At 34.4% G+C, this 15,648-nt stretch overlaps 1 protein-coding gene across 1 annotated transcript in view; it reads right to left on the bottom strand.

Annotated features, from left to right (window-relative positions):
- Positions 1-15,648, bottom strand: part of LOC129756293 (voltage-dependent calcium channel type A subunit alpha-1) — a 145,585-nt gene that overhangs the window by 64,880 nt on the left and 65,057 nt on the right. Inside the window, exons 2-3 of the mRNA XM_055753118.1 lie at positions 9,179-9,334; positions 8,844-9,116 (exon numbers count right to left, since the gene is read on the bottom strand). Coding sequence (XP_055609093.1) covers positions 8,844-9,116; positions 9,179-9,334 — 429 coding nt within the window. The remainder of the gene's footprint in view (positions 1-8,843; positions 9,117-9,178; positions 9,335-15,648) is intronic.

Genomic DNA, 15,648 nt, shown 5'->3' on the forward strand with positions numbered 1-15,648 from the left:
GGCCCTATGCACCGGAGGATCGGCGCTGGATCATTAAATAGTAAGTAAGTGAGAGCATAGGAGATGAAAGCTTAAATCTGAGAAAAAAAAGCTTTAATCTGAAAAAAAGCTAAATACTGACAAAAAAAGCTCAAATCTGAAAAATGTGCTCCACACGGATTCTATAACATTGCAATTTTTTTTTATAAATTCCGCAACGAAAATACTTAGTTTCATCCTTCGGATTTAAAATTCTAAACGTAATACCCAAATACTTCAACAAAACATCTGGAGGAACCGTTAAATGTGCCTATCGAACATAACGATCATTTTCTTCATTTTGTTCTGCTTGTTTCCGCACTGCAATTCAATCAAATATTCCCATAGTTGTTTACACAAGTTAGCCAACGATTCGAAATATACTTGTTGGCACTTTTTTTAGAGAAAAGGTGTATTCATTGAAGTTAAAAACTTTATTAACTAAAATTTGCTTTTTCCGCACCTTTGATGTGTGCCTAATACACCTCTTATATGTGTGTGTAGCAAGAGCCCTATTCTACAAACAGACATATATTAATTTGTTATTGCTTTGTTTGATGGATCTACGACTCACCATTAAGTGTAAAAATCATCGGTTATAAATAAAACAAAAAATCTCGACCAAGAATCGAACTCAAGTCCTCTGATTAACTTTCCGACCAATAGGCCAAATCGTCAGATGAAACAAGTCAAGCTGTAGCTCTAAGGCTATGATCATTTAGTATCCGGGCAGTTTCAAACCTCTGTATTTTAAAAACTATTGATTTGATCGAAAAACTTTCTATGGAGGAAATGAAGGTGTTATTATGATATTTAATGTAAAAATATTTAAAAAAAATAATTTATCGTTGATGACAAGAAATACTAATACTTTATGATAAAATATAATTTTTATCTTTGCACACTTTTTTCAGCCATGTATTGGTCTATTATTTTTACCACAGAAGCTAAACCTTTTAAAAATCATGATATTTTACACAAATTCATCTGAAAAAATCAATTGGAATCTGGTTGGAACATTTTCATGAGTAGGCATCTCGAAGAATATGATCTCTTAAATTCGGGTTTAGCATAATTTTTTGGTCCATCAGAACACATCTGTCACATTGCGTAAAACCCGGTTGCACAGATTGCGATCCATGGAACTGCTAAATTTTAGTTAATTCCCAGGTGTCCACTTGACAGGCAACACTTTTTGCCTGTTGGAAATGGATTTACTGCATAGTTAAGAGGTCTGCATTCAGTTGTCCCTAATAACCATAAATTTGTTCCTATAGTTGAGGTCAAGGGATCCACTCCGATGCTTGGTTTGAATTTCGTAAGCATCCCAGAGTGGCTCCTTATACTTCTCAACCATCTGGACCAAAAACAAAATCGGAAAAAATAAATAGTTCATGAGTTTTCAAGTAAAAAATAATGAATTTCCGAGGCGCAAAGTGCGTAAGAGGAGCAAATTTGTGCAAAATTATTTTTACTATGGCTTTTTGCACCGTAAATATCTCAAACACACGTTAGCGTAAAAATGTGAAAAAATAGGCAAAATAGTCCTTTTCATTACCAACACAACGCTGCTAAAGTTTTGCAAATCCGAGCTCTAGTAACCTAGCTATCACCAAAATGAAGTGCCCGGATACTAAATGGTCATAGCCTTATAAGTCAGTTGACTTTATCGAGTTGAATTCACTGCTAGATTCCTCGGCAAAAAACGCTCATTGTGCCCTGATTAATGATGCTTATACTGTCCCAGGGGGTTCCTTATTAAATATGCCCCTAAGGTGACTGTTTTTCAGCTTTCGGCAAAAAATTTTAAATGCATTTTTAAACGTTTTAAACTACTTTTTCAAGTTTAGGTCAGTTAGGAAGTAGTCCTTTTTAGTGTCTGAACACGAAACAATAATGTTCTTCGCATATTATAGCTATTTTTAATGGTTAAATAAGCGTCCATCTTAAGGTGGATATTTTGCCCTAATATCCCCTACAGCTGTTTTCTTTGTTTTGATCTGCTTGCTTCAAAAGCTGCTATTGGAGCCATTATTTCAACGCATCTATCTAGTATTCCTTCATAATTACCTATTAATCCAATTCCAATTCGCTCTTATTTCAATGCATTAGGTAAACCATTATGTATTCCAGTTCATCTGAATGACAATCGACAGTAGACTACCTGGCCGTACCCACGCATCCCTTTTTAAATTCCAATAGTCCGATTCAAATTCATCAAGAAAACCTAAAGAAATTCCTATTGTCAAATTGGCAATTCACGCAAACAGCTGCCTGATTCCGAATTGACTGCCTGTCTTGCGCTTGAAAAACGCCCCAAAACAAGCAGCTTGCATCTGCCTATGCTAAATCGGTAGATTAACAAACATTTATTTCCTTACAAGCTCAGGTAGAGCAGTAGGCAAAGGCACGCAGCTAGTAGTTTGAGATGGGATTGGAAAAGTAATGAATTTGAATCTCGCATCTCTTATCGCCATTTTTTGTGTACACCTCCAATGAGTTTTTATTTGTTATAATACATCCTATCTGGATAAAAATAATATAAATAAAAATGGATTCCAATAAGTTTTTATTAGTTATAATATATCCTATTTGGAAAAGTTAAAATTTTATTTAAATTATAACAACGGTTGATATAATTGGACTGACTTTAACATCTTAGAGCACCTGTAACGGTTCTGGTCTAAATATTGGTTTTAGGTATACCAGTTTTAGCAAAATTTTAAATTTTGGAAACGGCTAAAACACGCGCTCCCCATCGGTGTGATAGCAAATTTAAAACGGGTACACTTTTATTGCAGACACTCAATAATTGAGAAGAAAAAACTCATTTTAATTGAAAAATTGCTAAGTTTTGAGTTTTACACCGTCATTTTTCTACCAGGATTTCATTAACATAAAGTCTTTTTAATGAAGTTTTTTCAAAACAAGTAGAAATGGATTGACGATTGAATACCATTTCTTTTTCCAATTGACTTCGACCGATTTCTTCCAGGCCGTAACGAAACCCCCTGTCGAGCTGGATCGGTTTTGACCATTTTGATTAGTTTCAACTTGCTTCATTGACAACGACCTGACTAGTTTCGACCAAAACATTGGCTCATTGAACAACTACCAGTTAGAAGAAACCAATTCACCAGTGGAATTCAAAAATATTGAAAAAAAAAACGAATGGTTGAAACAAACTGGAAGAACATTTTAGGAGCAAGACAATCAAAGTGCTTGATTGTTCCAAATGTTTACAAATCGAAAAAGATTCTAGCATTATCTAAAAAAGACCTAAAAACATTTACAGGACTAATAACAGGACACTGTGAATGTCTTTATCATTTATAACTAATAGGCAAGAGTCATTCTGACGTATGCCGATTTTGCAGGGCTGAGAAGGAATCATCTGAGCATCTTCTGTGTGACTGCCCTTGTCTTATATCAAAAAGAACAAAACTACTCGGAAAAGGTATATTGGATCCTTCCGAAATATATTCTATAAATTCCAAGAAGGTTGTCAACTTCATTCGTGTAGTTCTTCCAGATTGGGAAAATGCTAAACAACAAGAAAGTGACACTGTTGAAATCAATCAGAGTGATCTATATTGATTAGCCATATTAAACAGGGGACAAACCACAAAAGATCTAACATCTGGGCGCAGTGGTAGGAACCCAACAAGGAAAAAAAAAAAAGAAACCAGTTGAAACCGATTTTTATCTATGATTGAACGAAGCTTAAAAAGCCAAAATTACTATACGCAGCGAGAAAGAAAGCTTAATTGAAACAAAAACAAAATTCATATAAAAATTGACTCATTTTGGGGTGCTGATTCCAAATATTAATTTAGTTTACCAGTTCCTGTTTATAGGTAAAAATTCATTAACATATTTGTGCTTTTGTTTGGGCAAACTAAACAGATTGGCAATCATGCTCTTTTTAAGAATTCTTTAGTAAAATTTTCATGATTATCAGTAGTTTGTAATGTAGCAGACGGCTTTTTAGCCAGAAACTGATAGGATTTTTTTTTCTAAGAATCATGTCAGTTTAGTCAATGTTACCGAACAATACATCATATTTCACGGTTTCACGGTATTTATATTAAAAATCGGTCATTACACTGATATTCAAATTTTTTAATTTTTTTTAATGTTTATTGTTGTTTTGCGTTAATTTCATTAGGATGCTTCTGTTATTTTCCTTATCTTATTCATATAAGGTTTGAACTCGAGAAACGCTGACTGGGCTCACTAATTCGTTGAGACCAAAAGCTATTTATTAAAAGTTAAAGTCAAGAATAGTGTGAAATAAATTTTTTATACTTAATACGGTTTTTTGTTAACATGTTTTCTCAACTTGTGTTACGTATTGACCGGTTTTGGCGGGAAAAAACATTCAAATAATTTCTCAAAAAGAAACAATTATTACACCCATTGCTACCCAAACATGTGTGAAAATAATCATCATTGGCTGAAATTTTCTCACCGTGAACCCCAAACGTCTAAATCGGTCTGTCGTATATTTTGAAATAATGTTCCAAATTTGCATGAATTTGGAACAAAGGCGCATACCTGTTGGGCATTTTGAAATCGATAACTGTGCTAAAACAGCAATTTTCGCCACCGGTGCCGGACGGACTGTTTTAGCGTGGTCGAAAACCGTGTTTTGCATACACCGTTGGGACAGCCCTTACAAGTAGGTACTCAAATATAACTCATCCACATAGGAAAAAAATTGAGAGTTCGAACATTTGGAAACCTTGCGATGTAATTCAAATATACTTTCCAGGAGTTATTCACCTCAAAAACTTCAGTTTTTCATTATTCAAAGTCTAAAAAAAATCCGAAAAAACATGTATCGGAAAAACAGACTGTAGATTAGCTACAAAACGCTCAAAATAAATTTCATTTAGTGTCCAAGAAAGCTGAAGTTAAAAACTATACGTTGTACATAAGGGTGTTATTTTTATTTTTAAAAGAACATGACCACAAAATAATGTAAAAAAGTGATGTAGAAGCCGTACTTTTCCATCAATGAACCGTCAAAATTGCTTAAGTCACACCAGATAAATTTTGAAAGAAGGATTGAAAAGTTGACGAAATTTTGCAAATTCTTGCATGTCCAGATTGTCAAAAAACGAAACACAGACTTGTTGACAAAATTTAGAAGATAGCTGTTTTGCGAACTTTCTGTCATTTTTTTCAGATTTTCTTGCACTTAAATTCAATTTTGCACTAGATATTAACGCAAAATTCCCGCAATAAACTTATATTCACCAGAAAGGAAATTTTATTCCGATTTTATGTAGTGGTGCAATCACATAAGAACTTTTTTTTAAAAATTGGTTCGGAAACAAGAGAGTGACGGGTATAAATTTCAGGAACGGATGTGGGTTAAAATATGTTTTGGTTCTCTACAGTTTCTGGCTGTCGATCGCGTTCGATGATCACTGATATTTGGAGGATTTACAGTATCAATCAGTAATGATATTTATCCTTAAGTTCATATTCCTACTATACACAATCATTTTAATGAAATTGTTTTCCTGAGTGATATTTGACATAACAATGATTAAATGATTTTAAATTATTTCTAAGATGGCTAAGCGGGCTGCATGTGGCACCCGTACCCATGAACCCCAGTTTGATATGATTTCATTTCCCAAAGTGTTTCAATTCATATTAAATTCAAATTTGCCGGAACCAATTGCCGCGCATTAGAGCTATGATGAATGTTCTCTGTGCCGTACATAAATGTGCGATTCTGAAAAGAAAAGCATTAACACGTAGTAAAACTTACGTACTTTAAGGGAACAATTTAGAAGCGAGAAATTTTGCAACGCCAAAGACGCGAATTTATAAAAGGTGTCGGTTAGGGTGCCCCAAATGACTCGATATTTGAAAAAGTTAGGCGCTACAGGCTTAAATTGATCCTAGGCCTAGTACAAGGTCTCATGCCAAGTTTGGTCCAGATCGGATCACGGGAAGGGGTCGCTAATTTTTTTTTGTTTCGATTATAGTCGTTTTACCATCTTCATGGCATTCGCGACTTTATCAACGTTATAGTTGACGGGTCGTTATTCAAAAACTTATCCGCTACAGGCTTAAATTGATCCTAGGCCTAGTACAAGGTCTCATGCCAGGTTTGGTCCAGATCGGATCACGGGAAGGGGTCGCAAAATGAGCCTAGAGTTTTTTATGGGATTTTCAGACATTTTTTTAGAGAGGATCATGAAAATCCAGTTTTGCATGAATCACTTTGACTATGACAGATATTTCATCCGAAGACTGCATTTTGATTTGAGTTAAGAGAAATAAGTTATTAAGCTTAAAAAAATAGCAATCTTTTTTAACGGTGATATTCATCACCGTTTATGAGAGACACTGCTTCGAACATTTTGACGCCGCATTAACAGTGATGAATATCACCCTGAAAAAAGTTACCCCATTTCTGAAGTCGAATAACTTTTCTATCATAAGTCGAATCGAATTGCAGTCTTCGGATGAAACATTTGTCATAGTTTAGGCATTAAAAAAATCCGTTTCTCCCGAACAAAATGTCTCAAAATCCCATACAAACTTAAGGCTCGTTTAGCGACCCCTTCCCGTGATCCGATCTGGACCAAATTTGGTACGAGACCTTGTACTATTTAGGCCTAGGATCAGTTTAAGCCTGCAGCGCACAACATTTCACAAGCTTGAAATTTCCCATACAAAATTGGGACAGTCTATCGGTGGATCAATGGCCGCTCACTTCTTAATTAGGGTTTCAACAGTAAATAAGGTTTCTGAACAGTTTAAAATGTTGTTTACAGGGCAGTCAGGCCCATTGTGAATATTCTCAGGTAATGATTTTCATGATTCACACGTCAGGCACCTATTTGTCTCCATTGTTTGTGGAACTGTAGAACTGTGGTGCTGAATTAGTACGATACGCCGTTTTTACAAAGCATTGTTTTGTCGGAAGATATTTTGGACAATGTTTTCGGTCCCGATTTCGATAAATCATCACACATTTGGCGAGCTGTCTGAATCCACAGGAAAAAATGACCAACTGAAACGAAACAGATCCGAATTGATATCTCTCCTCAAAATTTCCAACACTTTGCAGGAATTTTCATTAGATGATCGTTTCTTCGATATTATTTCTAAAAATGGTGTTTTTCAGTCGGTTACATGGTGGAAAATATTGATTGGAAAGCCTGCTTGTTAATCTTATGTTATCTTTGTGAACTTCTTGAAAAACTTCTCAGACTTTGCTTATAAATATTAGAAGACCATCCGTGCGCGGCGATAGAAACATTGAAAAATGGAGTGTACCAATGACCGCGCACAACGAAATTGTCATTTTTTCCTTCAAACTGTTCACTTTTCTTCACAAATGATTCATTATAAAGCTACCAATAACTTACGTTCGAATTTTTTACCGAGGTGCTCGAATTCAACACAAAAAACAGAATTACAAAAAAGGATCCGCTTAGCTCACTCGCTAAGGACAACAGACGATGTTTGTTTTGATTTTTTCCTGATCTCCAAAAAGCAGAATAAATTTATTTCTTGTTTGGCAAGTGAAAGATACTTAGCGTATCAGAAAATGCGAAACATACAAATTTTCGTTGTTGAATTTCAGAGAAAATAAAGATTAAAGTTGAAAGTGCGCGGCCATCGGTGCCGGCACGGTATCCAAATAAGATAGTTATCTTTTGATGTTATGCATGAAAATCGGTTCAGTAATTTGGATTCCATAATAAAAACCATACTGAAGGTCAATAAGACCCTATTCAGCTAACCAAATTAGAATTTTTTGCATTATTCTATTGGGGTAAGGTTGTGTATATCGCTTTAGAAATCATGGGATATCACATCGAGAAAGTAGAATTTGAATGATGTTTACCCTTATCCAGAAGCATGGTTAAAATGAATGATGATATTTGGTCAAGTTGATGATGCACGAAAGCATCGAATTAGACCTTTGAGAACGAAACAGCTATTAAGGTTCGCCAAAACTCATGTCAATACTTTCAAAATTAACCCTTGAAATGAATTGACATGGTAAAGTATTGTTTGAGACCGGGCAGGCATTTCACCAATTCATTTCTAAATTGAACATGTGCCTACGCTTCGAAAAAAAAACAAGTGCATGTTAAAAGCATGCTCATTTTGTGGTCGTTTTCCATAAGAGATGTTTAATTTAATGTGGACTATATGGTACATCTTGAAATGGATGTTAAAGGATATTAGTTTTTTATGCAGATCTTATCAGATTAATAAGCTTTAAAGATCAAGGTTCCAATTAAAATTTGTTAATTTTGTTTTGAAATTTGTGGTTGGATATATTTTTATTTTCATGTGGTTATGAATCTGAAAATACGAGATTATAATCATTATTGCTGCAAAATTTGGGTTTTTCAAAAAACCACCCGCTAAGTTGACTTCAAAAAATAGCTTATGGAACGGTCCATATACGTAGTAACTGATCTAGTTTAACGTTTCTACCTAAAGATTGCCTCTAACGCAACCTAAATCTATAGATAATCGTCTATAGTCTAGTCCTAACTATTGATTAAAAAAAACTTTCAAGAAAAACTCATGCTTTCACAAACAATTCCATCCTAAATAAGACCTTTGGTATATATCGTGTCTATACTAGTTCAAGCCTTTCTGCTTTAAATACGACTGTTCACTCTTTTAGCAATTAGATGTTCATATGCTTGACTATATGTGGGCAGAGGAATACGGTAATACCACAAATCTGGCAAACTAACGACTAGAAGGAGGAGAAAATATCCCGGACACCAAACACTAGAGTTGGAGCCCAGCCCGGCCCACGACCACCTTACCCGGTAAACACTACGAAGAAATCCATCATGTTCCAGATGTTGCGCAGGTAGGAATCCGCATGGAGCACCAGTCCGAGAGCCACAATCTTGAGGGCGGCCTCCACCGTGAAGATGCACAGGAAGTAGCTCTCGGTCAGTTCCAGCTTCTGGGCCAGCACCGTTTTGTCCCCATGGGGCAGATGCTCTTCCAGGGCCAGGACCACGCAGTTGGCGATGATTGTCAGCAGCACGGCGTACTCGAAGGGTGGCCATTCGATGATGAATTTTGTGGCTCTAAAATAGAAATCAAATGGTGTAGTGAGTTTGTAAGAGTTATTATCAAAAGTCAACATTACTTTCTAATGAAATTGTCCTCGCCGAAGATGAACAACGACGAAGGCCCCGGTGGAGGTGGGCCAGTTCGGTGCCTCGGGCTGCCCTTCTTGCCCTTTTTCGGACCCATCGGTTTGCCGTCCTTGTCAGCGAGCGCCGCCTCCTGTGACGCTGCTAACCTGCGAAAGAAAAATAAAAACAGTCCTAATGAGGAATCGTCGTAAGAGTTGATAAATTGACATCCTAACCCAGCTGTATCGAAATTAAATTTAGAAAATCTGTGTAATCTGAAATTCTTTTTCTAGAATCAAGAACATTAAATAACTGTAATTTAAAAAAAAAAATGTCAAAATATCTTGTCATGATGAATTTTTTTAAGATTGAGACAACCTTGTTCGAAATTTCAATGTATTGATCTTAAATGCAATTAAGAGTTTAAAAACTGTTTTTCACCGTTTGTATCATTGTATTGTATTATATTATATTGTATCATGGATCATGAAAAAATTGTGGAAAAATTTCTCGGAGATACGCAAAGAAAAATGGAATTTATGTAAATAAATTTCAATAACCATTCGCTGTGGTAAAGCTTCAGACTTGTGAATGGAAATGGTGATGAAAAGAACCATCTGTTTTAGTGGTTTACAAAGTGGTCACTACCGCCCCACTGTGGTCCAAAACCCAGAAAACTGACAGAAGTCGATTTTTGAAGCGGTCACGGTTATCTTTCTTTATATTTCACCATATTCCAGCACTTTTCTTACATTGAATAAAGAATTTATTATAAAATCATGAATGTATTTTGCTTTGCTTTAATTTTTATATTTTTGTTATGCATCCTTTACATCTATTTGAATAAAAATAAGTCTATTTAAATAAAGTTGAAAGTTTCACGAACTAGATTGATTTTTAATTGGATCTTAAAATTCATTTTTCTCAAAAATTCCTTCAAAAACATTCCTTTAACCTTTCGAAGCGATGGCAATATAAATTTATGTGTACTATCAATAACACTACACAGAAAAAAAATCTGAATCCTTAACAACACTGAAATTGAAAACCCTTAATATTACATGACGTAGAACGCGATTTATTAATGTAAATTTACATATCAAAATAAAGTTGAATCCCTAACAGCACTGAATTCTAATGAGACAAATATTACTTGACACGGAACGCGATTATTTGATGTAAATTTACATCACATATGATGTAATTAAAAAGAAGCATCATATATGACGGAATTTTCAATACGAATTGAATATCACACGTTTTAAATATTTACATGTCTTCCAAATTATACACGTCTGTTGAAGTTTACAATCGTGTTATATTCAACCCGCACTGAAAATTCTATCATATCTGATGCCTCTTTTTCATTACATCATATGTGATGTAATTTGAATTTTACCACCAAATTTTATTCACGTTTATGACTTAAGCAACCCCTCCCTTTGGTCAGATCTTCCTGAGACTTGGCATGTGACCTTCTGGTAAGCTAATAAATAATTTTGCCTTGGAGCGAGTGAGATTTATCATGTTGCATTCTTCCTATACTATGATAAGTGTACTGCGGTTCGTTAAATTATTAAAAACTGCAAAAATTACAGTTATGGTAAAGTAGCCATAACTTCTTCAATTTTCAACCGATTTTGGTAAATAACCACTTGAAATCTTTGTTTTAAATTGACATTCAAGCGCAGAAGAAAATCAGATTTTTTAAATGCTACCATCGAGTCTAAAACCTTCGTTGAAACAAAATTTTCTCTAAAAAAAATGCGTTTTTTGTATTTTTTTTTCTCATAAAATCACTAATGTCAGCAATACTGTTGGTTCAGATGATCGATAGAAAACTTATTCACCTTTAATATGCAAAAGAGAGATTTCAAATTACTGCTATGCCGTCCGAGATATTTTAATCAAAGTACAAGAACTTTTTTAATTTTTTCGAAATTTCATATTTGGAGCATAACTCAAAAACGGTTCTACTGAGAGTTTTTTGAATTTCATTTTCGAATTCAGCGCCCGATTTCACATTGGAAATGACCTTCAGTTTACTGAGTTCAAAAATGCTGTAAACTAGTGTAATTAGTTTTTGGGAGTTATCAGAAATAACTTTCACTCGGTTTTTCAAATACTCTACTGATTTTGATCAAAGCATAACAAATTTGCTGATAATAATTCATGAAAATTTATTGGAACATTTAAAATAAATAAAAACATTAATAGGTTGTCTTCTCATATATAAAAATGGAGGCGATTTTTTTGTAACACCATCACGTATAAACGGACGGTCGGAATAAAGTGAAATTAAGTTTACGAAAGTATTTCGGGTCAGAGATGGTTTGTATAATAGTTTCGAGAATCGCACTTTTTTGAAAGAGGGGATCTCATGCAAAATCAACTTAGAATGGGACATAACTCGAACGAACTTTATAGTGTTTTTTTCGCATAAAAAATTGAAATGAAGTGTTTGTTGATGAAAAAAATATTTATAGAAAAAATTATATTTTACATTTTACAGAAAATGAAAAATTTAAAAATATGTTTAGCATCACATCATGAATTTATGTAACTGATTTGATTTAATTTTATTTGTTTTTAATTTTCAATTTAAGCTCCAATGAACTTTTCTAAGATTTGAGACATTTTGCAGCAAGCTGTAAGAAAATTTTAACATTGGATTCAATTACGGAGCTATTAAAAATTTTCAATTCTTCCTGTTAAATTTGAAAAAAAAATTTTTTTTTATTAATTATGAAAATAATAAGTTATTTTCAGTGAAAAGATGATAATTGAACAATTTCGGTTAGTTTCAGAGGCAAAATGGTTAAAACATACTTTTTCCCAAGCTTTTTGGAAATTGGACCACTGTGCCTCTTTGGGGCGTTGAGAGCTTCCAGGGGAGCGGTGAACTTAATTTGGAAATTTGGGGAGCGTTTAAAAGGCTCGGGGGGCGTTGAGGTCGTCATTCACATTTTCACATATCACGATACAACGTAGATTAGAAATAATAACGAGTAAGTTCGATGCAAAACATTGAAATTATGTTGCAGAACTAAACATCAGGTTCAAAATTTGAATATTTTTAATTTTACAGAGCTGCAAGCAAGTTTTTGTTCCATTATCTCAATAATTTATTTTTTAATAAATGTATCTTTTTTTTAAATTGTAACATGATGGTTTGTTTTCATCATAGTTGGCCATTTGACCCCAAATGGCTGTCTTAATATCTGTATTTTTATTCGCCACCTAGCGGTGCCTAGAAGAACTACTGATTGAAAAAGTTTCCTTGTGAGTTCCGCACAAGATCTCATTCAGATTTTCTAACAAACTTAAGAGGCAAAAGATGGGCATGTTAGTGGGAAATCTTTCTCAAGGTCAGACTGCCTTCCAAGTTGTTTTACGGTAAAAGAGAATAGCCCCTTTAAGATCAAGAACGAATACTGAGAGATGTGGTTTCCATGACGCCCGAAACTGAAGGGTTATTGTTGAAGCAATTGGGCTTACTCGTTCAATTGTTGGAAGACCGTTAGTTAGACAACATGTAGTCCAAATCTGTGGAGCAGTGCAAGTGACTAACTATCCTTAAGTAAGTCTTACACATGTCGGGTCATATTCCAAACTAAGAAAAAAAAAGTTATATTTGAGATTTCCGAAACGGTAAGATATAACTGTGCAAGAAACTGGGTAAAGATTGTACCCAAAGCAGTTATGTAAGTAGTATACAAGTTTTCTTTCTAGATACAGTAGAATCTAACAATTCACTTGTGTAGTTAGATTAAAAAAAATAATCTTTAAACGCTCCACATGAAACAAATCTGTAATATAAAACAAATTATCGGAAGGTAAGATCGTGCTCTTATAATTATGGCTGAATCGAAGGGTTATTAATGGCTTTTGGCGTTGAATAGGTAGTTCCCACTGTTCAACGTGGGCGTGCACGTGGAGGCACAGTTTTCCGAACTTTGATTCCGAAGATTGGTTTCCCTATTTGCTGAAACGGAAACATGAGTTTCCGCCGAGAGTGACGAACTTTCCAAGTTCTTGGCGCTACAAGTAGGTAAAACTGATCGACCATTGCTTCTGACGCTAGCGCATGGTTAGAAACGGAACTATCGACATCGTCCAGTACTTCGATCTTCTCGTCAATTAGGCTCGGAAAAGGGTTTGCATCGTGGCTAAGAGAAGTCAAGAAACATCGCTGAAGATCGTACTCGTCGATGGTCCCAGCGTAAGTTAACCCTTGAACCACGTGGTTGCCAGAATCCGATAAAGGTTGTAGCTGAGCCAATACAGGTGTGCTAGCATGTAAGTGAAACTCATGTGAACAGATATTTCGTGACGTCACGTTTAGGTAAGATAAAAGTTGGTCAGACCAATACACGTTTGTTAAAATCTTCAGCCTCTTTGGTGGGCTTGTGATATAGCTCAGTTGGCAAGTCAGCTGCTCCCTGAGCTGATGTCCGTGAGTTCGAGCCCAAGAGTAAACATCTCGAACACAGTTGTACCGGATACCCAGCAAACATAACATCGCATAAGAAATGTCAGCTCAACTCGTTAACAATGTTAATGCGAATCGTAATTCCTACCAAACCAAGTAAATGATCGTAAAAATGGTTAGTTGAAGTCTACCGACTCGTATATGACAAAAGTCCGCAATGTTTGCAAATTTGTCTCCCGCGTGCGGCATTCAAATGAGAAAACAACCTTGTTGTTCTCTTTGCGATAAGCAGTGCAACCAGATTTCTAAAAATCAGAGGGTCCATTTGGATGAACTGGCCAATGAGAGAAGCAGCAAATATTGTCGCTGGCAACGGTTTGCATGCATTGAGAGCAAAACTTGCGCTCTCTCGCATACTGTCAGGATGTACGGTAAAAGGTGTTGTATATCGTCCAATTTTTACAACTCTTATCGCTTAAGCCAGAAGTTAAAAATATGTAAGTATATTGCCTCCACTTTAGTACGTAAATGCTGTTTTTTCGAGTTATATAAGATGATTTTATAATGTTCTAGCTGATTTTACCCGGCCTTGCTCGGGTTCACATAACATATAAATCAAAATAAGTCGTATAAATTGTTGAATTTGAATTTTGGAAGCTTTATATTCATCATTCTGAGAAATTTTTTGTATTTTCATAGTTTTTATATGAGATTATTCACTGTGTTTATCGTTTTCACTGCGTTTATTCGTTTCATTTCGTCTTATGTTTTTTATTTTCAAATGATAAATTTTTTATGATTTTTTTCCTACCTCCCATCTAATGAAAATCTCTTAATTTTCAAGATGGTTCCATGTACTATGGTATAGGTTCAAGTTTTATTTGAAAGAAAAACATTTTTTTTTGGCCCGCCACACTTCCCCATACCAGAAAACTCATCTGAGTCTCCTGTTAATGGACACTCCAGTTCTCAACATGTCTGGCAACAAAAAATTTACAATTGAACGCGAGCAAAAATTTAAGTATGTCGAGAACACAAATATATTTAATGCTAGGAAATGTTTATTAAGATTCAAGTATTATTCTAAAGAAGGGGTCTCACTCAGTTGTAAATATGTTTCCTTTTAAGAGATCCTGATAGCTTAAAAATAACAAATTAGAAAAAAATATATTTAAAACAACATTACACATTTTCTTAACTATTTACGTTCTACTAATGACAAATTAAAAAAAGAAATACAAATTAAAAAAAAACTGGCATGATGATTTCTCATTATAAGTTCAATGTTTCCTTAAGATGTTGTATCAGTTTCGTAGTTGTACATGTATAAATTTCAAAATAAACTTCCAAATCTTCTTGAACCATGTAGACACTCACTTTTCATGTTTTTAATTTTTTCGCTTTATTTTATTTCACAATGGTTTTTGAATACTTGTTCTTAAATGTTGAAAGTTCCACTAATAGTTTTTTGAAATTATCGAAAACGAATCATCTTAACCGAAGTTACCATTATAAAATTATGAAAAACGTTTATTTTGAGTTTTATTTTAATGTTCCTATTCTTGGACACAATCATCCCATTAATTATTGTGAAGAGTGATCAATGTTGAAATTTGAAGATGTCATTTGTTTGAATTCGCAGTACCAAACGGTTCTACAATAAGTCTTCTCAAAATTGGATGGTAGAATTCAACACGTTGATACCGGAATTTAACTCTGAAATAATAAATTGACCAATGAATTTTGAATGTATAAAACTAAAAATCTTAGATTCAATTGTCCTATCAATTTCCTAATCCCCCGTTTAAATTTTCCGACGGCTATCAAAGAGTTGAAATTGAAGCTTTCAACTTTGAACTATGCATCTTATTATTATTTCTTTCTCTATGAGGGATTCTAAAAATATAAAAATAGTTCGTTCTCAAAACCTGGAATTTATGAAAATATGTTCAATAGTTTTTTCAGCACTCAGCCAATTCACTGTTCACTATTTAGTTCATTGTATTCATTGTATATTCTTGTAGACTCTCGAAGCCCCCCAGCACATTA

Source organism: Uranotaenia lowii, chromosome 3, assembly GCF_029784155.1.
Source record: "Uranotaenia lowii strain MFRU-FL chromosome 3, ASM2978415v1, whole genome shotgun sequence".
Classification (NCBI taxonomy): Eukaryota; Metazoa; Arthropoda; class Insecta; order Diptera; family Culicidae; genus Uranotaenia; species Uranotaenia lowii.